The 26,583-nt window shown below is 29.2% G+C and overlaps 4 protein-coding genes across 18 annotated transcripts in view; 3 read left to right on the top strand and 1 right to left on the bottom strand.

Annotated features, from left to right (window-relative positions):
* Nucleotides 1-16,020, top strand: part of Ampdeam (AMP deaminase) — a 28,915-nt gene extending 12,895 nt beyond the window's left edge. For 5 of the 13 annotated variants that reach the window (XM_083099319.1, XM_083099316.1, XM_083099326.1 and 2 more), the window contains 12 exons: nt 3,012-3,186; nt 10,016-10,169; nt 10,953-11,139; nt 11,549-11,638; nt 11,855-12,204; nt 12,671-12,868; nt 12,968-13,263; nt 13,340-13,466; nt 13,575-13,738; nt 13,825-14,119; nt 14,267-14,377; nt 14,573-16,020. In XM_083099319.1, coding sequence (XP_082955445.1) covers nt 3,012-3,186; nt 10,016-10,169; nt 10,953-11,139; nt 11,549-11,638; nt 11,855-12,204; nt 12,671-12,868; nt 12,968-13,263; nt 13,340-13,466; nt 13,575-13,738; nt 13,825-14,119; nt 14,267-14,377; nt 14,573-14,743 — 2,318 coding nt within the window. In that variant the 3' untranslated portion in view covers nt 14,744-16,020. Of the gene's footprint in view, nt 1-2,304; nt 2,741-3,011; nt 3,187-8,514; nt 8,706-10,015; nt 10,170-10,952; nt 11,140-11,548; nt 11,639-11,854; nt 12,205-12,670; nt 12,869-12,967; nt 13,264-13,339; nt 13,467-13,574; nt 13,739-13,824; nt 14,120-14,266; nt 14,378-14,572 lie in introns of those variants that run through there. The other 8 variants (XM_083099322.1, XM_083099321.1, XM_083099320.1 and 5 more) reach the window with 5 other exon arrangements.
* Efr (ER GDP-fucose transporter) lies at nt 15,019-18,918 on the bottom strand. 2 transcript variants are annotated; one of them, XM_083099332.1, is made up of 6 exons: nt 18,747-18,918; nt 18,495-18,643; nt 17,390-17,606; nt 17,000-17,314; nt 16,761-16,912; nt 15,019-16,655 (listed from the first exon to the last, which is right to left on the bottom strand). In XM_083099332.1, the coding sequence occupies exons 2-6, from the start codon at nt 18,569-18,571 to the stop codon at nt 16,409-16,411; spliced, it is 1,008 nt and encodes a 335-aa protein (XP_082955458.1). In that variant the 5' UTR covers nt 18,572-18,643; nt 18,747-18,918; the 3' UTR covers nt 15,019-16,408. The 2 variants fall into 2 exon arrangements, with proteins under 2 accessions (XP_082955458.1, XP_082955457.1); XM_083099331.1 differs by having other exon boundaries at nt 18,495-18,918.
* Nucleotides 16,160-21,692, top strand: LOC145971551 (KIF-binding protein-like). The gene is made up of 2 exons (XM_083099330.1): nt 16,160-19,578; nt 19,686-21,692. Exons 1-2 carry the CDS (start codon nt 19,521-19,523, stop codon nt 21,218-21,220), a joined length of 1,593 nt encoding a protein of 530 aa, XP_082955456.1. The 5' UTR covers nt 16,160-19,520; the 3' UTR covers nt 21,221-21,692.
* Nucleotides 21,693-22,766: 1,074 nt separating this feature from the next.
* LOC145971548 (KIF-binding protein-like) lies at nt 22,767-25,818 on the top strand. 2 transcript variants are annotated; one of them, XM_083099315.1, is made up of 2 exons: nt 22,767-23,944; nt 24,055-25,818. In XM_083099315.1, exons 1-2 carry the CDS (start codon nt 23,887-23,889, stop codon nt 25,602-25,604), a joined length of 1,608 nt encoding a protein of 535 aa, XP_082955441.1. In that variant the 5' UTR covers nt 22,767-23,886; the 3' UTR covers nt 25,605-25,818. The 2 variants fall into 2 exon arrangements, with proteins under 2 accessions (XP_082955441.1, XP_082955440.1); XM_083099314.1 differs by having other exon boundaries at nt 24,052-25,818.
* Nucleotides 25,819-26,583: the final 765 nt, after the last annotated feature.

Here is a 26,583-nt window from a genome sequence, read left to right as displayed (position 1 = left end):
TAATTAATGTTGATGCAATATAAACGATTTTTGAAATGTATTGATCGCCGATGCGAAAATATTACTTGCCAATAAATAACGTTTCGGCGAGAGCATTAATAATAATCGTAATAATTAATGTAGGACTCTTTGTCTTTTCGAAAACATTTTGATAAAATATATCGTCAGTTTTTTGCATGAGAACGGTTTTTATCGACAAACGTAGTTGCATAAATTTATATGTGACGCATATACACATTACTGAATAATAAGTAACACAACATCCTACGCGAAATTTAATTCAAATCTCGTTTCTGTTTTGCGCAAATCTCTTGAGTATCGATTTTGATAACGCGAGACGGAGAGATAATGAGGGAATTAAATTATGTGCTGCCCGATTAGAACTATCAATATGAATCAAATTCTACATTATTACCTAGATATCTGATTATTATTCAAGTATCCGGCTGTTTGAAGTCGCAGGCAATTCATCGACGATTGAAATGATGAACTGGAGCACAGTTTAATATATATATATATATATATATATTCAACCTTGTCGCATAAATTCGTACCACTTATGCGAGGTGTTTTTACAACATAGTTTTTTCATAGACTCAGTTTTTTGTATATTTGCATAAAGAGATATTTTTATAAGCTAAAATTGTTTTATATATTTATAAAATCTACTTTTCCTTAACAATTAAAAGGAACATTTTAATGATATATGTTGATGTATGATGATGTTTAATGATATATATGATATGTTTGATATAAATTTGAACCAATAATAATATTAATGATACGTTTGATATAAATTTGAATCAATATTGCTTTGTATTTTAGAAATTAATTTGGCATGAATGCCGTGATAATCAATAATTTGCAACGGGTAATTTCTGGGAAACCGTTAAATTTTTAAGCAAATTGCCATATTTGATTATTTATTTATGAAAGTTTTGCAAATATGACAACCCATGTCTCGTATACGTGGTTTAAATCAAATTTGTGCAAATGTCTACAATGACGCATTGTTAATAATTGTTTTGTATTGCATAGAATTTCTGTTCTTCGTAGAATTTTGTAATTTGCAGTTAATTCGATGACTCGGTAAACGTGTGAGTCATCACACCGATATTGAAAATGGTAGAAACGATGTATCGATCTTGTGCAGAAAAGCCGGCAGAATAAATTTTTTTCGAATTAATTATTTATTACGTGAATCGATGTTTTTAATTGCCGAAAGAAAAGTGAATAGAAATCGTCTATTGACATTGTGTCGCAAATTTTAGACGCCAACTGTTTGCTACCAATTCACGTTGAAACGATTGAACCTGTCATTTTGTTGTGCAATGTTTTCTTGTAGACAGCTATAAACGGTTTTTTAAAAGGAAAAATTCATATAAATAGTTGTAGTTTATATATATATATATATATATATATATATATATATATATATATATATATATATGTATAAAGTATAAATCAATTATTTTATATATTTTTGTTATTCTTTGTTTATTTTAATATATTTGTTTTGCCTTTATTTTTGTTATCAAATTTTTTAATGTAAAAATTTTAATCGCGTAAAATCAACATAGTGATTATTTTTTTCTCTTTTAAAATATTTACTTTTCATGAATTTACATTTTGCACTTTTCTACGCATATCATGGAAAATAATTAAAAAAAAAATAAATAATAAAAGAATAATTAGCTCATTTCCTAGTTCGCTTACACAGTTGACAATAATACGTTCATGTCAATTTCATGCAAATTACACGTACAGAAACTGTGTATAGGCGTAATTTAATCATCCCTGACGCAACCCTAATTTATGTACTCTGATGTAGACTATCGTTTACTACGCATAATTTCCTAGCAAGGTTGTAAAATCTGCTTCATCATAAATAAGTTGTTATTTACTTTGTAGTCTTATTTGCAACGATGTGTGTGACATCTCCTTGCTCTCGTGGTTGAATCATTGCTTCGGAGATGAGAAAGCTCGTTGTTGGTTTGTCGAACGAAAACAACAGTCCTCGAATGCCGCGTTGCGTTCTATTAATAATCCGACATCGCGGCTCTTTGTAGATTTGTCGACAGTCGAGGGTCACAACGAGCTCGTTGGCTCATTGATCATATTGTACTACGATGTGTTTCTCTCGCGGAGGTGCCATCGTTGAATTAGAAATGCTCTTGTGATAAAATGATACAATCAAGAATAATTGGCATGAAAAATATTAATTAAAAAGACATTATCTATTATAAATAATTTATAATTAATTATCAAACATTTTTATTTATTACTTTGAAATTACAAATTATGCGTTTAATTTAAAAATTTAATAAACATAAATTGTGAACCACGCATATAACTAGTTGACAGTCAATCATTATTTGACATTTGTCATTTTTCGACACAATATATTGCTATTTTTTAATTATACATTTATTAAGACATTGATTTGTTTTTCCATTAAATATGATCCATTTAGTAAATTAATTGCAGTTTTTTTATCTTTATGGGCGAGTTAGAAAGGCGATCGATCATTTCGAATTTTCCAAATAAGAATATCGTGTAAATGCGTAAAGTACAAAATATAGCTAAAAAATGTTTACAGAGACGATAGGAGTTCGTTGATAAAAAACGATCGAAATTCTTGAAATGGGAAATGAGAATGAAATTCTTGCCATATACAAGCGCAATTCTATTACTGAGTGGTTGCAGAAAACTGGACAATATACAGACTATGTAAACAATGGTAAACCCTTCGATAATTATAAAAATTGTGGTCTCTCTTTAACTTTTTCAGTCTATTTTATGCTATATATGTTTGTCTCTAAACGAAATGGAAAGTTTGTGATTTTTCGAGTAATTTATCGCAAGTCCCTTATTGTCCTTTATTATTTATATTAATAAAAAAAGATTCATTTTTTAATAAAAAAATTACCGATCCTATATATCCTAATATATTCTATATAATAGTCGATGTCGATTCTATTTTAATAAAATTATTTTATTTCTCGCTGCAGGAAGCGAGAGTCCAGTCTTCGGCATCGAAGGTGGCGGAACTGGCACTGGAGGTAGCAGTAGCTTGAGACTTGCATCCGAGCTACCGAACGAAATTTCGGCACCCTACGAAGTGCCGCAATTTCCGATCGAGCAAATTGAGAAGAAGCTACTGATTCAACGACAACTGACCGTTAAGTAAGTGTGATTAATCTTAAAATGCATGCCTTTTCGAATCATGTGATTCAGATCGCTTCAAGCATGATAAAGACTTTATATATAGGCGATGTTTAATATATATATGCATATTTTATATATTTTTTATTGTATTTATCGAATATTTTCTTACCAAAAGAAGTTAATTATAAAAATATTCATATTTTTTCATATATATTTTTATATTTATTGAATATTTTGTTGCCAAAAGAAGTTAATTTTGAGAAATAAAAGGGATATCGATAACTAAGCAGCGATAAAATCGCGTTATATTTACGACTATGTGGAAGGTACTAAAATATATCGAAGGATATAAAGTGCTGGTGTGTGTGTTCATAGATACACTATCGCATTCGAGTACCTAGTAAGACCGAGTGCCATAAACCTTATATAAGGTGTTTGCGATGCGAGCATTTATTATTAAGGGAATAAAAAATTCTAAATTAAAGCCTAGTAAAAATCGATAAGTGTATAAATTCTTGAAAAATATCTCGAAAAATAAAATTTTCTGAAAGATGACGGAATATTTAAAGAGATATATCATGCTTCGAATATTTACGTTTAAAGAGAGATATCATGCTTCAAATATTTTTTAAATAAAGGCCAATCTATATATGTATTATGTACCATATTGATCTAAACATTCTGACATTTTCGCGACGATCAAACATGCTGTAGCATGTCTAAATATCATGATAGCGAATTATACATCTTGAGCAACTGTATCATGATCCGTTAGGGGGCTTTTACGAAAATTAAGGAACGAGTAAAGAGTCACTTATTCTTTGCACAATATACTATCACGGGATTATCAATAGTATTGCGAGATATAATATTTTAAACGTAATGAGAATATCTCTAAGAATTGCTCCTCTAGTTTTTCATTAAAAGAATACCAGAATTGCTTCATTTAAAAAAAAATATATAATTCTCACTTAAATTTTTAATTAAGATTCGAAGTCTGTAAAAATTAGGACGAGTAAAAAGTTTATTAATCGAATAATTTAAAAACACGAAAAATAAAAAATTTAAATTCTAACTGCATAACAAATCTATTTTTATAAGTTTTTTATAGTTAGAGATACATAGTGTGATTTTTTATCAAAGAGAGAAGGGACACTGTATTTTTCAACGCGACAATCGAGCGCTGATGCGATACTTAGCGTTGTTCTACTTCCTGCGATGTGACGAAACAATAAGAAACGTTTTTATGCGTCGTACATATATTGATAGAATGTCAACTCGGCAACGTTCGTCGAGCGATCTAGTTTGGAATTATTGTTAGATACCTCACTGTTTCCGTAATGTATTATATAGACACGAAATTTAAATAAGGACAAGTAGATAGGATAGAGATTGATAGCTCATATCGTTTATACCTCATTGAAATAAATCGAGATGGACATTTTGAGAGTTTTGCGTAAGCCAAGTCATTTTTATTACTCGATGAAGTTTTGCGTTCCTTTCGAATTTTTGTCATATTTTTGCCACGTTTTGAAATAATTACGTTTTTAATAATGCAGTGATTGTACTACATAAACTATTGTGAATTATATCTCTTAAATTTATACATGTATATATTTCTCTATTTAATGATTTGAATTTAATACACTTTCATCTAACTTGAAGTATATTTTCATCACATAAATAAATGCGATAAAGCTTTAATTCAATTCAATTAATTAACATTACTAAGATTATTTATGATACAAGTATAATTATCAATATATAAATAGCAGCGATAAAACATTTATCATTCTTCATATCTAAATAATCCTAACAAAATCCATCTTATGTTTGGTCTCTTTAAGTTGTTTTATTGTTTATAATATAAACATTAGAAAAAATTTAAAAGTGGCAGATAATCGTGATGAATATATTGTCTGATAGTCACGTACAGTTTATTCATAAACACATGGCGTTTGATTACAAATATGTATGCGAGAAGAATGCATCGGCGAGCATTTACATCAGCTACAAAATTTTCGTTTATCAGTTATATGAAAATCGGAGAGCAATCATGAATTACCTTGATACTGGATCGTTGATCACCGATAAAATCATCGTCGTGTCGTGAACGGAATTCTGCCGTTGCAACCGATAAAGCTGCGATCAATAATTCAACGCAGGATGTATGCCTGTCTGGCCTCGAGGTGCTTAATGTAATACGATAATTCAATTCAGAATGTGTGTCATAATCGTTGATAGATGTTTAAAGAACAGTTCTATGATGTAAGTAAAATCGATTAAAGGATTTGACAAAAGATTATTAAAGTTTAAAAAAAAATTGATTTCGTCTTCGATAATTTATTGGGAGGGACATACATGTGAACCTTGCGAAACAGTCTATATGAGGTGACCTCCATCTCAAAAATCGATCATAGCTGGTTTTCGTCGTGAAACAAAGACGAAATTATTTAGAACAGTTTTTTGTTGATATTTCTGTTTCTCGCTACAACTGGAAAATACGCATGATATTTCAACGATATCGAAGCACTTTTCATCTATCGTTGATGTTATTCGATATCTTCTATAATCTGAATAAAAGTATCAATATTCTGCGATATTGTTGAATATTCAAGCTACAATAACGATGCAATAATAAATTACTAAACTGATTTATGTATTATAATAATATATGTTAGAATATTGCAATTTACATGTCTACATATATATATGCTATTTTTATTATGACACTTTAACAATGTATTTAAATATATGCATAAAGATGTATGTAAAAAGAAGTTTCATAAGCGGAAACCATGTATCAACCGTCTTTATATGCAATCAGAGAGTTCGTGAAACGCGGTGGAGTGGTGAAAAGAGAGAGGGGAGAGGAGGAAGGGGTTGTTCGCGATCAACCCTCCTCAACCGCCCGTTCAGTGCTCGTGCGACCATCGTTGTTATAGGACGTATATTCGACGGTGTATTACGCGACTTCCGGTACGAGAGAATTGCATGCGCGTGGAGAGTTAGAGATCGTTCGCACAATAAATCCGGTGTCGTGTCGCATCGCAAAACCGGTAGTAATATAAATTGGCGAATTATAGACGTGGAAAAATAGAACTTTGCGCTAAATCGTCGCTCTGATCATTTATGGAAATTGTTTCAACCCACCGGAATTTTACGTCACCGAAATTATATCAAGTTCAATCGCTGATTGCAACATATTCTGCGTTTTAGGTCATTTGCGTAAAAAATTAAGATTGCGTAGCAACCACACATATGTATATTTTATATATACGTCTCATATGATTATTACTTTCTAAAAATACTCTGTTAAATGAATAAATCAGTATATTATCATTGATAAACAGTGATTTTAATTATAAGCACTGAACAAATAATGAAATCTCACTTGTGAAAAGAATCAGTAGTATGGATTTTCCGTAAAATCGTACTACCTTAATCAGTGAAATACGACAGAGAAGCAAAATATTCATTAATCTTCAGTGAAATCTTGTCATTGCTTTAATCAGTAACATTTTCATTAATTCAGTTTGAAAGTGTAAAATATGTATCTTTTATAATAAATATAAGGATACATGTACATGGGTAATATTTCTCGGTAATTACATATTCAATAGAAAATCGTTTATATATTAAAAAGATATTTAATTCACTAACATAATAAACACATAATATGAAGGATTAGATCATATTAAAGTTCTGTATTTAATCCATTTTAAAATCTGGAACTTGATTTTTTGTCTTTCGCTGCAATGCAGTTATATTAGAACTTGAACTTGCAAATATAATGCGTATAATGCGTGATGCAACGACATTATCATGTGTTTAATTCACGTAGATATAATGAATTAAAGAATTTCTCGTTATAATACCATTGCATATGTAACAGCATTAATCCTTATACGAATGACATTTGGACAAGATCAAATCAGATTGGATACTAGTTGATTGAAAAGGGACGCCTCTCACTAGCATTTAAATATCGTGTCAACAGCATCGGGTGACGCAGGAACATGTAATACGCGATTCTAGAGCTTAATTGAAAGGATTCTTCAAGAATTCAATTTAAATTTGTGGCTTTTAATTAATACGATTTATTAATCTTGTATTTCCCATAAATTCTTGTTCGTTTATATATGTGTTACCCTTGTAACATATATCATATGTTTAAAATAATTCAAATTTTATAAATATAATTAGGAATTAGAAAATCAGAGATTAACAAGGAATTGTTTTAATAGAATCATAAAAATTAAAATTAAAAAATAAAATTTAATTTAAAATTTTTATTTAAAATTTAAAAATCTTACAAAATATATATGTTGAAATACTTATATGAAATGGGCCTAAATTATTTTCAAAATATGAAAAAAATTATTAAAGTTCTAGATTTGTGTGTGTAAAATTTTAAAATTCTCAATCGATTTTTTGTCATTGAACGCAATGAAAATATCAAATAGATTAAAATAGCATTTATTATCTGAAATTCTGCGATTTTAACAATTTTACAATCTTCTTAGTTGTAGACTTAGAAAGATTTGTCGCGTTGAAAGCAGGAGCAAAGATGTGATAAACGTGTTACCGCAGCATCGTATAGGATGATATTATACTGCAGAATTTTGTTACTCTTTCGCTATATCCTGTAACTTCATCAACTATTCATCGTCTAAGTTAGGTCACACTAGGGCGAAATATAAAATGATAAAATACCGATAAAGAATACGAAATAATAATGTACGTTAAGAAAGTGACACATTATTTATATAATAGAAATTATCTGTAATCACGATACGATTGACGTTTCTTTATTTTATATTTTCTTTTTCATACATGAGTAATATTTAAAGTATAATAAATATTAATTCTTTTTGAATTTTTAAATTTAACGATATTACGTAATATATATTATATAATATTTTGCAAAATATATATCCAGGCAAGAAATCATCTGCGACGAACGATGATTATCGAGACAAATGTTTAATGATAAAAGCAAACGGTTATGTTAACCTATTTAGTGATACGAAATGTAGCAGTGTAGTGAAATATATGCGTGAGACTGTGAAAAAAACCGGGAAAGGACCACGTGGCTCCCATTGCGCCTTATTAGCATCTATAAAAGGAACTTATCGGGTATATCGGCCGACTAATCATGACAGATTATGGGAATTTTCCTATCATGTAACTGGAAATTGGACGATGCAACCGACTCGTGATCGTGATCGAGAAACGCTATTAGGTCGAAACGAATTCGCGATTCGTTGCGTCCTCGTCTTCTTACGAGCGAGACGCTATTTTGCGCACTGGTATTTCTGTAACGTTGTTTTCGCACTTTCGTAAAATATCACGAACGACTCCCAATGAGAATAGAACAAAGCGCAGCACAAACTTCTTTACGTTACTCGACTCGCATAATTTCCACTTCTCGCGTAAGAGCGATCAATCTGCAACACGTGGCATCGATCACGTAACATGTTCGCAGACGCGAACGAGTCAAAACGATGGACGAGAGATAATAGGATTCTCCTGAGGTAATTTACTATTTACTATGAACTATGAACGAAGAATGCAATAGATTAATTTAATTTTTTAAATTCTGAAAACTGGAATGTATACACTCTTGTGTGTATTAATTTTATATTATTAACTTGGGCTATTACTATCATGCAATATACATTGTAAATTATTATTATGAATGTTACGTAATCATATTTGATAATAATGCAATGAAAGTGTCGATTAATCTAAATATTATATAGATAATTAAATTATTAATTTTGATAATGTTGATGTTACTTTTTTTTACATATCATAATAGATTATATTATAAGTATTAATATATATCATATATTATAAGCATTAATACATATTAATTTTTATTAATTTTTAATTTATCTTAATCACTTTTTATTCTCTTTATTCTTTTATACTTAAATGTTCATTATATCTAAAATTGCTTCAAACATAAATATCTCTTATTATATGCATGTCTTTTGCAAACAGCTTCAATATTTCCGTCGCAATCGGAGACATTCTTTTCAGTAGGAAATTTTTTAAATAACATTACTATTTAAATAACATTATAAAATTATGGACATGTGAGAAAATAAGCCAATATGATCGGATAAATATTAATAGAATTTCGGATGATGCAATAATTAAAGAGCAGTTTCTCAGAGTTGTTTTTAATTTTTAAAAGAAAGAGAAGCCTGCGTATCAACACGATATTCATCGATAACCCTGGAGTCAAAAGTGCGCGAAGTATCACGATTATCATGACCTCGTCAAATTTAATCCTTCTTTCTCAATCATGAAATTACTTTATTTGTCTTCATTGCAACTCGTAAATTAACTGCGTTATAAATTCTCTCATATCAACGTTTGTATAATTTTAGATATTATTCTGAGCAGAGCACACAGTTAATGTATGTCAATATGAAATAAAATTCTTTACTTAAATCTGAAACAAAAATTATATTTATAGAATATTAAAGCGCGAATGTTGGTTTTTTTTTTAGAAAATTGCAAATTTATTGTTTATTATTTATTTAGTTTTGTGTAAATAACCACAATAAAATATAAATGTTACATTTCATTATACATATATACACATTGAAATATTTAATATTAAGAATGAAAAAGTTGTAATAAATTACACTTTATTATACCACTTTATTAAATTATTAAATTTCATTTTAAATTTAAATAAGTACATTTGACTTTAATATTTTGCATAATTGCGAATAATCTTATATGAAGATAAACCTTATTGCAAGGTTTTATTTATTTTCATCTAAAATAAAATGGATTCATCGAAATGTTTTTTTTTCTTTCTCGACAGAGCTGCAAAAGATCTTGAGGAACGTCGCAGTCACTACGAGCCATCGCTTCATCCAGGTGTTCCCGATGACATCGATCACAGTTTTAAAATTGAAGAAAATGACTTTGTGCCACACTTCCAACGGGTTTCCATATCCGGCGAGGACACTTCCGGAGTGAGTCTCAGAATATTGACATTTTAATATGACAGATTTTTTTAATGCGCCGTAAAATTTTTCTGTGACTGGTTTTTTCGAATTATGTAATTGTTGTATTAATTATCACTTTAATTAGAAGGATTAATTAATTATAATTAATGATTTACAAATGTAAATTATTAATTATTGCATCATGCTTGTAGCGAATATTTAAATTATTAAAGTTATTAATCATGAAATATGAAAAATGAGTTATCTGTAGAATAATTTTCGAGAAATAACGATATTGCGAGATATTATTTATATCGAGATATCTAGAAACGTAACTTTAGCTTTATAGTTTCACGGATGCTATATTATGTACGACGTGTCTCTTTAAAGATTTTATGTGAAGTTGAAACCTTGGGACTGTAGAGACTTAGGCGAGAAACTTTCGTCATCTAGTTGTCTCTCTCGCTCCTTTATCCTTCACGTTCATATTAATCTAAGAGACGCTCTAATCTCTAAAAAATCGAGTTTCTTCACTCAATGACCTTGATTTATTAAATATATTGGAATTTTATTTTATATTTTTAATTCTACATATATATAATTAATAATATTACAATTGAATTATATATATGTTTATATTATTTTATTGCACATGAAGCGATTGATAAGAAATTTCTTAAAATATTATTTCATGGCTTCATGTATCCAAAAATGTAATTGTTTCAATTATAGATGATTCAATTATAAATATTTGTTTTATATATAATTATATATATCATATTTTCTTTTAAAAATTGTACTGAATTGCAGGTGCCTCTGGAAGATCTTCAAAGGGCGTCAAAAATGTTGGTCCAGGCATTGGCGATACGCGAGAAATATATGATCAATTCCAAGCAGAGCTTCCCTTCTATTACATCTAGATTTTTACGTAGTGTCGACAAAAAGCCACTCACCACGAACGACGAGGTCCATCATGATGATCGGAAGGCCATCGCAGGTAATTATTGTTAATCAAGGAACGAATTCAAAGAATCTCAAAGTTACATGTGAGGAATCCAAATTGATAGTCTACATCCTTGCCCTACGTGTCCCCGTTTCTTCCTCGTGCCGTCGTGACACCAAGAAAGAACAAATAATACTTGATTTTCATGAAACATTATAATGCATTTAATATATATATTGTTTAGCGCTTCAACGCCAATAGCAATCGATCGACGTCAAGCTATCGTTTGTGTGTTGTGTAATTTTTTCTTTTTTTTTTCATCGCAATGCAACGATACGCGAATCACGCAGCTCTCTAGTGAAACATCATAAAACACAATTTTACTTTTGCGTTATCAAATCCTTTGCATATATATGAGCTAATGAGAAGTATACGATATTAGTTTTATTATATATTTCCTAAGGGAAAGGGCTGCTGGATATCGTGAGTGAAATCCGGGAAGCTCGGTCTGACGCGGACATCGACGCGCTGATCAAAGACGTCTTTTGGACAGGTCTTCCTAATGCCTATTATCCTTGCCTTAAATATCCTGTTGCACGCTGTTTTAAATTATATTAGTTATTAAATATGATAGAACTTCTCTTTCTCTCTCTCTTTCTCTCTTGCGCGAAATAATTTTTTTACATTAAAAAAAAAAAGAAACAGCGCTGCGGCAAAAAATAGTTAACATTAAATTATGCTAATACACGCTTCGATTGATTATTATCAGATCACCCGGTACATGCGCCCGCCTCTCGGGGCGATCCCTGGGAGTGCGAATTTCCACCGACGAAGAATTACAAGATTGTACCCGTCAACGGCGTATTCAATGTGTTCGCCAACGATGAGGACCTGGCTAACGGCAAGCCACTCCCGTACTCATATCCAGATCTGGCGACTTTCGTCCAAGACATGAATCTGTTGTGCACCATGATAGCCGATGGACCCTTGAAATCATTCTGCTATCGAAGACTGAGTTATCTTTCCTCCAAATATCAGTTGCACGTACTGTTGAATGAACTCAGAGAACTAGCGAGTCAGAAGGCGGTGCCGCATAGAGACTTCTACAATATTAGAAAGGTCTGTCTGTATGCGAATAGTTTGGAGTGCGAGTATATTGAAATCATAATTTGTAAAGATCCATTCTTAAAGATGAAACGATATACACGGCGAGGAAATCGATAAGCTTCTAAAATGCAGCTTCTAGAATTCATTTTAAATAAAAATGTTTAGAATGTAAAAATGTTTGAAGTTAAAATGTGATCACATTTATTTTATTTTAATTTCAACATATTCCTTTTGAAAAACAATTTTTAAAAAATTTGTTTAAAGCAGAACTTAATATAGAGAAACGATGAACCTTGCACATCAATTTGATGATGAATACTTTATAGCTTATAAAGTTTAAATAAAAAGTTTATTATATTGATAACTTGAACAAGAAAAATCAAATAAGATATTCAATTTCTATTTCTGAAATTAACTCTTTTCGTTTCCTATACATCAATGTACCATCAAATTATGTGTTGTACAATTTACTTTATAGGTCGACACTCACATACATGCGGCTTCATGCATGAATCAAAAGCATCTGCTTAGGTTTATCAAGAAAACGTTGAAGAACCATGCAGACGAAGTGGTCACTTGTTCCAAGAACGGGGAAACCATGACACTCCGGGAAGTTTTTCAGTCTATGAACCTGACGACCTACGATCTAAGCGTTGATATGTTGGATGTACATGCAGTAAATATCCTTTTCACCAATGTTTACGTTAAAATATATTAAAGATGAGCTTTTTCGAGAGAAGAAGTATTAGAGTGCATAATTCCTTTTTTTTTACAGGATAGAAACACATTTCACAGATTCGATAAATTCAACGCAAAGTACAATCCGATCGGTGAGAGCCGTCTGCGTGAAGTTTTCCTAAAAACAGACAATTATCTAAACGGCACATATTTTGCGAGAATAATCAAAGAGGTAGCAAGTGATCTTGAAGAGTCCAAGTATCAGAATGCAGAATTGCGTCTTTCGATCTACGGTAAAAGTCCAGAGGAATGGGATAAGCTGGCTAAATGGGCAATTCAAGGTGACGTTTACTCAGACAACGTGCGTTGGCTCATACAAATTCCTAGATTATAGTAAGTCTATATGATATATACGAGCACAAAACATAAACCCGACAAATTTTCATTGTTTGCATTTCGCACGTTATAGTGATATCTTTAAGCTGAATAAGCTTATGACGAACTTCCAAGAGATCATCAACAATATCTTCCTGCCGCTCTTCGAAGTGACCAATGATCCTCATTCTCATCCGGAGCTACATAAATTCTTACAATATGTACGTTCTTTTATTTCTTTGTATTTCATATGCTATTCTTTTCTAATCCACTTATTATTTATATACTGTTTTTTTAAATATATATTCGCTATTTTATTGTCATTATAGGTAATCGGTTTCGATTCCGTGGATGACGAAAGTAAGCCAGAAAATCCTCTTTTTGACAAAGATGTTTGTCCACCTGCAGAATGGGATGACATAGAAAATCCTCCTTACGGATATTATCAGTACTATACTTATGCGAATATGATAGTTCTCAATTACTTTAGAGCGTATGTTGCTTGTTGCAAAATTCTTCTATATACTATTTAAAATAATTATTTTATAAAACAGCCTGAATATATGAAATCTTTTATAGGGAACAAGGCTTGAATACATTCGTCCTGAGACCTCATTGTGGCGAAGCCGGACCCATTCAGCATTTAGTGTGTGGCTATATGATGGCGGAAAATATTTCACATGGTCTGCTGCTCAGAAAAGTTCCCGTGCTCCAATATTTGTATTATCTGGCGCAAATCGGCATCGCGATGTCGCCGCTCAGTAACAATTCACTTTTCCTAAATTATCATCGTAATCCGCTTCCGGAATATCTCGCTAGAGGATTATGTATAAGCTTGTCCACAGACGATCCTCTTCAATTTCATTTTACTAAGGTAAATAAAAAAGTAATTATATTTTTTACGTAACAAAGAAATTATTTAAAATATATTATTTTTATTTTATTCATATATTCGAAAATTATTCCTATATATTTAATATATTTCATGAGATTTTTTAATATGATGATATATTAATTATAGGAACCCCTGATGGAAGAATATAGTATTGCTGCTCAAGTGTGGAAACTTAGTTCATGCGACATGTGTGAGTTGGCACGCAATTCTGTTCTCATGAGCGGTTTTCCGCACAAAGTAAGTTATTATATCAGTTTTCTAGCTTTCTCATATATAATGATATAAAAGCTTCATTTCCTATTTTATAATAATGATAACGCATTAAGTACTTCATTCTATATCTTTTGATTTTATATTTTATAAATTTGTTTAACGCGTCAACGCGGTTTGATGCATGAACTATCATGTAATCCGATTATTCCTATTTTACAGAGCAAACAATACTGGTTGGGACCTAATTATACGAAAGAAGGAGTTGCTGGCAATGATATCACGCGAACCAACGTACCGGATATACGGGTAGCTTATCGGTATGAGACATTGGTCGACGAGTTATCTAATATCTTCAAAGTCGTAGAGAAACCCGAATCCCTTCCATTTTAATAACAAATTATTATTTGAGGTATGTCAAAATGGACCGATTAATTAACACATGAAGGCACTCAATTTAGAGATTACAAATTATAATTCTTATAATTTGTATTCTCATGCGATTCTTGAGACTTTTAGTTCTTCTACATCGATCAAAATATGTCTCTATAATTTTGTGAGTTTTCTGACGAATTATTTTTTTTAAGGTATATAACTTTTCCTTGGTGTATCAGGAGTATATAATTCAGAAATTTGAATATCACTCGAATTATACTTTAAACAAAGTATAATTTTAAGTATATCTTTTATTGTGGTCATACATATACTCTACATGAAAGCAAGCTTAAGATTATAATGTATGTCACATGACATATAGGAATACGAAACTAGGGATTATAAGAAAATAAATGTGATCTAACCAATTGTTGTAATTCGGTAATAAATTGTGAATTCAGTTTTGAAACGAAAATTTACATTAATGGTGAAATAATACGTGAATCACCATCATGCATCTTATAATTTTTTTTTTATAGAGATTTTAATTATAAGGATAAATCAATCAGAAATTATATATACACGTTGACCAATTTAATAATAGTTGTTAGAAGGTTTATCTTCTATTGTTTTTGCAATATTAATAATATAATTGCATATGTATTGTAATAAGCTAGAACCGAATATATGTTCGTTTATCTTACAATTAATATTTTAATTAATATTTTAATATTTTAATATTAATATTTTCTCGCGACGGAATAAATCAGTTTTTCATATCTTTGCTGTGCCCGACAACAGCAGTACCCTTTCTTGGATTTTAGCTTTATTTTCTTACATTTTTGTACATTTACATCATGAAATCGTATGATATTGTTTCGACAAGTATTCAGACAGCTAGTTCGTACACAGATAGTTGACTCCGTGCCATTGTATACATTCTGTAATATTCTCCCTTTTTCACAAATAGTGTAAATAGGAATTTAATTCAATTAGATGTAACAAAGATTTTTTTTTATAAATTATATATATGCGTGCCAAGCAGCAGTATATATATGCTGTCCCCTTTCACTTATTACGCCTTTCTTACTATTTTTTCAGCTATTTTCTGTGAGAACTTTTCAAACAACGAGCCTAATTAAGCGATATATAAACTACTCGACTATAAAATTACTCGAAATTACTGTGCCCTCATATCGAATTTAAATTATACTGTTGCTAGATAAAGAAAAAATATATTTATTGTAAAAAATATATATTACAAAAAACAGAAATATACCTGTCTTAAAACCGAATTTGCGAAATTATTAATATGCGCTAACAATAATTTAATTTACATCAACATCACTAAATGATCAGGTACATTTGTAGTAATTGAAAATAAAAATACGATTCTCCTTTTTATTTATTATTTGAATTATATGAAAATATATTATTGAGGTAGTAAGGACTACATTTCGAATGTTATTATCTATTTTAGAGAAGCATGTAAATTTATAGTAAACAATGGACGGCACTAATTATTTTCTCGATATTATGTTTGAAAAACATGCAGTTTTCTATATTTAATGTCATTATTATATAAAATATTTTAAAGAATTCGTTTTTGGAACTTTATCATATACTCGATAGAGATAAAAGATGAGTGCTTTGCTTGCCTCATTTTTTTATATTAATGTATCTCTATTCCACTTTTTTCGTCTTAGGTACATTTTGTAAGCTTTGCATAATCTTTGGTATGACTTCTGTAAATATAATTGTACCTATAAAGACTAGTAGCGTACCAATCCAATGATGTATAGTGAACGGATTTTTGAAATAAATAATCGAAAATAACAGAGACAGAAACTTTCGCAGCGTTATTACCAAAGTAACTGTCAGGGAGCTACACTCTGTAGTCAATGTAAATACAGAGCTGATGCAGATGTACCTGAAAACTTGATTAAGGAGAATATTTCGGAAACGTATCTAATAATAGTACATTCATTAAATATATGATATTGCATATAGTATAGCTGCAATTAGAAAAGGATACTGTGTCAAAACGTTTCCAATTAAATATGCAATTAATGATGGCATGTGTACACCAATCAGAGGTAATTTCAATGGCTCAGATGCGAGCGCGAATTTCCAATGATCGTAAATGTTGGGCGCTAGTGTTAAGAAGAATGGCAGAGGTAAAAAATGCTGTAAAGATATTTTATATACTATATTAATAATTATACTATATATAACGTAGATATTTAATATGGCAAAAAATTATGAAAAACTTACCGTATAATACAAAGCTTCCCGTGCATGTTTACCGTACCGGCTGTGCAGCTCTTCTTGATAGATACCCATTCTAGCAGAAATGAACAAAGCGATTGTAAGTAGAGATATCCCCAGAATCCACCAAAAAAAATCATCCCATGGTGTTGTAGGCATATAGTCTGCATTCTTCTGTTGTAAGGACTTGATCTCTTGACCACTAACAATCGTGCAGAGTGCTATTCCCGTTGTAATCATGAATACTGATAAATATTTGCTAAATGCATACTTTCTCTTTAAAATAACAATACCCATAATCATGTTGGCTATGAGAGAACCCTGAAATAATATGATTATCATATATGATAAAAGCTAATAATTTGTATCATGTAAATTGAATTTATCGGTACTTACAGCCCTAAATATCATGTGCAATGGCATAGGAATATTAAAGTCAAATGCATAATTGTTGCAAACATTGGCAACAAAAAACATTATGACTAAAATAAAATAATCCTTTACGCTTACAACTGGTTTGACAGTGCCGCATTTAGATGTGAATAGAAAACCTTCAAGTGCTATAATAAAAAATTGTGAAAATGTAATAAGATTTCCACTGCCAGGATCATCCCTAAAATCAAACAATCAACATTTAAACAAGTATATTCAAGTTAATAGAAGGCGTCAAATATTGTTGCAATTCAATACTTAAAATACACTACATTCTTGATAATCTTAAAATTTCCTTTTATTAATGGAATTAGCTTCAACCTTTACTCTTATATTTAAATCCTTTTTAGCAGAAAATTAATAAATGATAAAAAGTTGGAACTATTAAAATGGCAAGTTTTGAAATCATGAAAATTGATAGATATTAAATAGATGTTAAATACTGAATTATCAATGCTTATATACTGGCTTGAAAAGAGAAACAGAAAAAGAATTGTAAGTGAAAATGGAAGAAATATATAGGAAAAGAGAGAATATGATATACAAATAGGAGATGCAATGTTTATAAGAAATACAAAGCTGCATATAACAAGAAGAGTTTGTAAGTAGTTAATGAATTAATTGTGAGATAAGACAGAATGTAAAATAGATAAGATAGGTAAGACAATTTTAAAAGTAAGCAAATTGGTAATGAGTAAGAAAATATGTAAATATTGGGGCCCGAATATATCTATTTAGATTTTTTCAAGAATATAAGCCAATAATTTACTTATTAATTTAAATATCAATTTCAATATATTTTTTATTTTATAATAATGATTGTTGTATATACAAACAGTAATACTATTATTAAACAAAGTTCGAAACCAGCAGATATATAAACACGTCACTTTTAAATTAGACATTAAGATGTAATTGAATAAAAGAAACTATAAATGATCCTATTAAATGGTAAAATATGTATATTGCATTGTACACGTATGTACATGCATATACTTACAATGCGTAAACATATCTATTTATTATACGTTATGCAATACATCAAGTCGACCGAGTCATCGGTACTCACTTTACAAGCAGTTCCAGGAACACGACGTTGGTGCAGCAGCCGAGGAAGACGCAAAATATCGCGATAGCCGCCCGCATCGTGCTCGAGGTCCTTCTTTTTCTTCTTGTTCAATCACGGTTTAATTCCAGAATTGCGATTTAATCTACAGACTATATATCGGTACACACACTCTCACCATTCGACAGGCTATCCATTATATACTGTGTCCGATGGCAAACGTAGGTTAATGCAAATTGTCAAGAAATCACTTACTAGATAACGTAATATATCGCATGATTGGTCAATCAAACGCTTCAAAGCATCCTCAGCGTCACTTTGACCGCAGCCTATATTATGGCATATGATAAAATTTGTGCGATGTTAGTAGAACGCTACACACATACTCGCCTGTCCACGTTTCCGCTATTCTGAATCAGCTGTTCTTCTAAAGGTCCTTTCACAATACTAGGCAACAAGCAATAGGAACAGAAGATCTATCTCTGCTCCTATTGGCGAATATTTTCTATTCCGCGTATTTATTGGTGCATATAGTTTCTATTCCCTATTTTTATTGCCTAGCATTGTGCGAGGGCCTTTATAGAATAGAGGTTATATGTGTTGGAGCCCTAATTTAACTATTTGATGGAAGAAGACGTAACGTAATGACATAATCTCATATAATTAAATCTCGAATAGAAACATTTGTTTCCGAACATTAAGAATTCTCTATTCGTGAACCAATTGCTACAGTATCTATTTGTGTTTTCTTGTTGGAAAGCAATAAAAACAATAAATAAAGAGCGCAAAGCTTATAGCTAGCCCCACTTTTTTTCATTAGGTTTCTTTGTATTTTTTTTTATATTTTGAACATTTTGGACGTTTGTGTTGAAACTTGTAGTAACTAGTAACAGATAAGTTATTTGAGGATACTTTATCCGTAATCAATTTTGGACATATATGACAATTTTGTGCAACACGATTTTACAAGTTGATAAGAGGAATTTTTTAATCAAATACATATAATTGTAACATATATAATTGTAAGCAATGTTGGCCTTTCTTAAAAAAATCATAGAACATCGCATCGAACAGATACGCAAATCTGGTAATGTAGATTTGTGGATATAATCTATTCAAACAATCTGTCACATATTCAATTGAATTATCTTTTACTTACTAAAAACATTTTACTTTCTAAACTTTGACTTTTAGCAGAAACAACAAAAGAGGAAGAAACAAACACAAGCAAGAATGCCGATGCTTTCATTGTTAGTGAAAGTTACCAAGAAGTTCTAAATTTATCAAGAGAAATAAATTTGCTGTATGAAAAAAGTAAAATTCCCAAAACAGTTAAGAAAATGATGTATCGGCTGAAAATCAAGATGAATAATTTATTTGAAAATTTTGTAATTACTTCAACAGAAATCAAATGTGATGATATTCTAGTTCTTGCGATGGCTCATATTAATTTAGGTCGCATATATCTTTACAAAGAAGATAATTTAAATGTTGCTAAAGATTATCTTATTAAATGCATGGAGTTATTGAAGGGAAAAGAGCTACACTATAAATTTATTTTGACAGCTATCTATGCACATATCTATCTACATGAGATTTGGCAAAAATTACAACAGTTAGAGAATTGTTATTCATTATTAGATAAAGCATTAGAACTATATTTAAGTTATACAAAGGAAGATGATTACCCAGATCCTCTTAACGTAGATATCTTTTTACCCAACAAAGAAAACTCTAAAATTAATCTGATTGACAGTCATATATTAACATTAGAATATATGGAAGAATTGTATTGCCTACAACCTACAAATATGCACAAATTTGTAATATATGTTCATAATTTATTGAACGAGCAGCTGAAAACAATAAAAGACTCGACTGAAAATCACATGTTTTTATATTGGGCTGAAGCCTCAGCTGATTTATCTATTTACTTTTTGTATTCTAATCGCTTTATGGAAGCTAAAATTCATCTTGCTGCTGCGGAATATATGACAGTGATGTATTATATATCGTTAATAACAGATCCGGATGATGCAAAATCTCAAGAGAAAATTTATAACTATCATCTAGTCTATATGTTCATCAATCAACTTTGGACAATGTATGGTATTATGCTTTTACGTTCATCAAAAGAAAGATTACTACAGCATGAAAGTAATAAATCTTGTGAGGCAAATAATATAGAATCAGAATGTCATTTAAAGTTAGAGGAAGAAATAATGAAACCTCTAACATTTGTTGACTTAGAAAAAGATTTAAAAAGCATTATTAAATATCACATCACAGATACATATGTATCTGATCTTGATGATATAAAGATAATTTTTGGGAATGTGTTAAGATGGCTTGATGAAATATTAATGCATTTTAAAGAAACAAATCAATTTATACCTCAAGTGCAAATAGTACTTTGCATGTCCAAAGCATACAAATATTATGTATATTTTGAAGGAAGTACAAGTAAACAGATAAAAGTAATTAAACAACAAACAAAAATGTTAGAGAGTTTTATTAATACATTTTCTTCAGAATGTAATGCATCACCAGAATATTATTATCTTAAAAAACTTAATTTTGAACTAGCAATTACTTATTCCACACTCTTGAGTATAACGTCTGAAGAATTAGATGAAATTGAGGAAATTACTGATGAAATGAGAAAGGAAATGAAACAATTAGTGACAAATGTTATACACAAATTTAATTTATTTACAAATTTATCTTAAATCTTAGCTCATTTTACATATTTGAATTTTTAGATTTCTTTTCTGAAACTTTTATGTCTTCTATTTGTAATCTTATATTACATGTATTGTGCTTTTTTTTGTTATGAATATATTAAAAAAACACAATTCATTATGCAAAATTTTTCTATTTTATATTTATATATTTAACACGTAATTAATGCATATAAAAATAGATGACTTTTTTTGGAAACAAACCAAAATAAATATTACAAATAAAAGGCATAAGTAAAAGTTGTTTATTAAAGTATTTTTAAAGAAAAGAAATACTCAGACTTAAAAATAAAAATTTTTATACAATTTATTATATAATTTTATAATTTATTCGTATAATTTTATCATTTTTATACAATCTATGTATCTATATATTCCTTCATTTCTGAATATTTGCGCCCTAGCGAAAATAAATAAGGGAGCGTAAGTCGAATGTAAGGAAAAAGTAACAGAAGTGTAAACGAAGCTTATAGGAAGTGTTAACGCTTCATTTACGTTTCGTTGTTTCAATTTACGCCTCCTAGAACCTTCGTTTCTACACTTCTGTTACTCTTTCCTTACATTCGACTTACGCTCCGATATTTATTTTCGCCAGGGCGTACCATAACTGCTGATGAAAAATAAAAAAATAAATAATTTTATTTCAATACTACTCGACATTTTTGTTAAAGGGAAATTATATCCACAATATAACTTTACAAATTTGTTAAACAATTGATTATTTTAAGATAATCTGTATATATATATACAGGGTGGCCCATTTTAATCCATCCAGTCGAATATCTCGAAAACCAAGCCCGGGAGAGAAAAATGTTTCAGACAAAAGTTGTTTGGTTTCGAGGGAGCCATAAGATGGTACCATTGGTTTGACCTTGAAGAGTCTTTTGAAGGTCACGTGAAGGTCACTTCAATTTTTTTAAATGGAACACCCTATTTTTGCATATTCTTGTAGCTTATCTCGAGAGCTTTCCAAAACACTATAATTAAGTACCTTTTCGTTAAGTACTTTTCGAATTATGAGGCTTGAAATAATTTCTTAATTTTACATAAACCGTAAAATATCTTGTAAAATATTCATTTTTCGATTATCTTACTTTAATACTTTTATGTACAAAATAATGAGAGGAATCAATTGGTGTAAAGAAAACACATAGTTGTTTTGAAGAAAAAATATGTAATTTGCAATTAACAATTCCATATTTTTTCTTAAAAACAACTATGTGTTTTCTTTACACCAATTGATTCCTCTCATTATTTTGTACATAAAAGTATTAAAGTAAGATAATCGAAAAATGAATATTTTACAAGATATTTTACGGTTTATGTAAAATTAAGAAATTATTTCAAGCCTCATAACTCAAAAAGTACTTAACGAAAAGGTACTTAATTATAGTGTTTTGGAAAGCTCTCGAGATAAGCTACAAGAATGTGCAAAAATATATAGAGTGTTCCATTTAAAAAAATTGAAATGACCTTCACGTGAGCTTCAAATGACTCTTCAAGGTCAAACCAATGGTACCATCTTATGGCCCTCTCGAAACCAAACAACTTTTGTCTGAAACATTTTTCTCTCCCGGGCTTGGTTTTCGAGATATTCGACTGGATGGATTAAAATGGGCCACCCTGTATATAAAAAGAAAGCACGAGCGTTAAATATATTCCGAAAAGTCATATAAATACATGTATATCAACCTTATTTTAAAATATAAAAATTTTATCTATATCTTATCGATAAAACATCATAATTTATTAAATTATAATAAAAAATTCACGTAATTATTAAATCATAATAAGTAAAGTAATTTATATATGTAAATCAAAATGATACTACATGAAGTATTTGAATTACCGCTTTTTGCTAATTCCGTTTGAAATAAAAATTTTTTAGAATTTTTGTAATATTTATTTTATTATAGAAATACTATAAAATTTATTATTACAATCATTAATATTTATTATTGTAATTTAATATCATTTACGGTTAAAATAATGTAATTAAAATTTGAATATGAGCGAGAGTTAAAGAAAAATGGCGAACCGATTAAAAACGATTTCCTGATAGTCAGTCCCTTATGCTGTTCTTTTAGAAAGAGACAAAGAATGAGTTAAGCTAAGATTAAAGTTAAGCGGCGTTGGTAGAAATGGCCATTATTAAAGGATTTCTATCCTTCGCCTTGTCCTTGCTCCAATATTAATGACTGATGTTCCGTCTATGTATTTTATGTGCTCTGGCAAGAAATATAAACCTAATCCACTTATAATAACCTTTTGCTGTCATTAGGTATTAAACAGTGGTATTAAATAAAGAAATTTCTTCCAAATGTTAGGAATTTTCTAGTGAATAATCAATTGACGCAGTGTTTAGTTGTGTTTTCTTGTTGGAAAGCAATAAAAAACAACGAATAAAGAGCGCAAAACTTATAGCCCTACTTTTTTTCATTAGGTTTATTTGTATTTTTTATTTTTGTATTTTGAATATTTTGAACGTTTGTGTTGGAAATTAGTAACAGATAAGTTATTTGAGGATCCTTTATCCATAATCAATTTTGGACATATATGACAATTTTGTGCAACACGATTTCACGAGTTGATAAGAGGAATTTTTTAATCAAATAATAATAATCATATAATTGTAACATATATAATTGTAAGCAATGTTGACCTTTATTGAAAAAATCATGGAACATCGCATCGAACAGATATGCAAATCTGGTAATGTGGATTTGTGGATATAATCTATTCAAACAATCTATCACATATTCTATTGAATTATCTTTTACTTACCAAAAACTTTTTACTTTCTAAACTTTGACTTTTAGCAGAAACAACAAAAGAGGAAGAAACAAACACAAGCAAGAATGTCGATGATTTCATTGTTAGTAAAAGATACGAAGAAGTTCTAAAATTATCAAGAGAAATAATTTTGCTGTATAAAGAAAGTAAAATTCCCAAAACAGTTAAGAAAATGATCAATCAGCTGGATGTCAAGATGAATAATTTATTTGAAAATTTTGTAATTACTTCAACAGAAATCAAATGTGATGATATTCTAGTTCTTGCGATGGCTCATATTAATTTAGGTTACATATATCTTTACAGAGAAGATAATTTAAATGTTGCTAAAGATTATCTTATGAAATGCATGGAGTTATTAAACGGAAAAGAGCTGCACTATAAATTTATTTTGACAGCTATCTATGCACATATCTATCTACATGAGATTTGGAAAAAATTACAACAGTTAGAGAATTGCTATTCATTATTAGATAAAGCATTAGAACTATATTTAAGTTATACAAAGGAAGATGATTACCTAGATCCTCTTAATGTAGATATCTTTTTACCCAACAAAGAAAACTCTAAAATTAATCTGATTGACAGTCATATATTAACATTAGAATATATGGAAGAATTGTATTGCCTTCAACCTACAAATATGCACAAATTTGTAATATATGTTCATAATTTATTGAACGAGCAGCTGAAAACAATAAAAGACTCGACTGAAAATCACATGTTTTTATATTGGGCTGAAGCCTCAGCTGATTTATCTATTTACTTTTTGTATTCTAATCGCCTTATGGAAGCTAAAATTCATCTTGCTGCTGCGGAATATATGACAGTGATGTATTATATATCGTTAATAACAGATCCGGATGATGCAAAATCTCAAGAGAAAATTTCTAACTATCATTTAGTCTATATATTCATCAATCAACTTTGGGCAATGTATGGTATTATGCTTTTACGTTCATCAAAAGAAAGATTACTACAACATGAAAGTAATAAATCTTGTGAGGCAAATAATATAGAATCAGAATGTCATTTAAACTTAGAGGAAGAAATAATGAAACCTCTAACATTTGTTGACTTAGAAAAAGATTTAAAAACCATTATTAAATATCACATCACAGATACATATTTATCTGATCTTGATGATATAAAGATAATTTTTGGGAATGTGATAAAATGGCTTAATATAGTATACATGCATTTTAAAGGAATAAATCAATTTATACCTCAAGTGCAAATAATACTTTGCATGTCCGAAGCATACAAATATTATGTATATTTTGAAGGAAGTAAAAGTAAACAGATAAAAGTAATTGAACAACAAACAAAAATGTTAGAGAGTTTTATTAATATATTATCTTCAGAATATAGTACATCACGAGAATATCATTATCTTAAAAAACTTAATTTTGAACTAGCAATTACTTATTCCACACTTTTGGGTATGACGTCTGAAGAATTAGATGAAATTGAGGAAATTACTGACGAAATGAGAATGGAAATTAAACAATTAGTGACAATTATTATACACAATTTTAATTTACTTACAAATAGATCTCAGCTCTTTTTATATATTTGAATTTTTAGATTTCTTTTCTGAAACTTTTATGTATATCTTTTATTTGTAATCTTATATCATCTGTATTGTGCTTTCTTCATTATAAATATAATAAAGAAAAACACAATTCATTATGCAAAATTTCTCTATTTTATATATTACTTAACATGTAATTAATGTATATAAAAATAGATGAGTTTTTTTGGAGACAAACCAAAATAGATGTTACAAATAAAAGGCATAAATAAAAGATGTTTATTAAAGTATTTTAAAAGAAAAGAAATAATCAGCCTTAAAAATGGAAATTTTTATACAAATTTATATAATTTATTATATAATTTTATATTTTATTCGTATAATTTTATCATTTTTATACAATCTATGTATCTATATATTCCTTCATTTCTAAATATTTGCGCACCATAATTGCTGATGAAAAATAAAAAAATAAATAATTTTATTTCAATACTACTCGACATTTTTGTTAAAAGAAAATTATACCCACAATACGACTTTGCAAATTTGTTAAACAACAATCGATTATTTTAAGATAATTTGCATGTATATATATATATATATATATATATATATATATATATATATATATATATATATATATATATATATATATATATAAAGAAAGGACGAGCGTTAAATATATTCCGAAAAAATCATATAAATACATGTATATCAATCTTATTTTAAAATATAAATATTTTATCTATATCTATATCTAATAATTTATAGATAATAAAATATCATAATTTATTAAATTGTATAAAAAAATGCATGTAATTAATATTTCACGTAAATCATAATAATTCAAGTAATTTATACATATGTAAATAAAAACGATACTATACATAAAGTATTTGAGTTTTCGCTTTTTGCTATTTCCGTTTGAAATTAAAATTTTTCAGAATTTTTGTAATATTTATTTTATTATAGAGATACTATAAAATTTATTATTACAATCAATAATATTTATTATTGTAATTTA

This window comes from Camponotus vicinus, unplaced genomic scaffold, assembly GCF_025532165.1.
Source record: "Camponotus vicinus isolate PSW18456_S1 unplaced genomic scaffold, iyCamVici1.0 SCAF_5, whole genome shotgun sequence".
NCBI classification, from domain to species: Eukaryota; Metazoa; Arthropoda; class Insecta; order Hymenoptera; family Formicidae; genus Camponotus; species Camponotus vicinus.
This window is presented reverse-complemented; position numbering and strand designations above follow the sequence as displayed.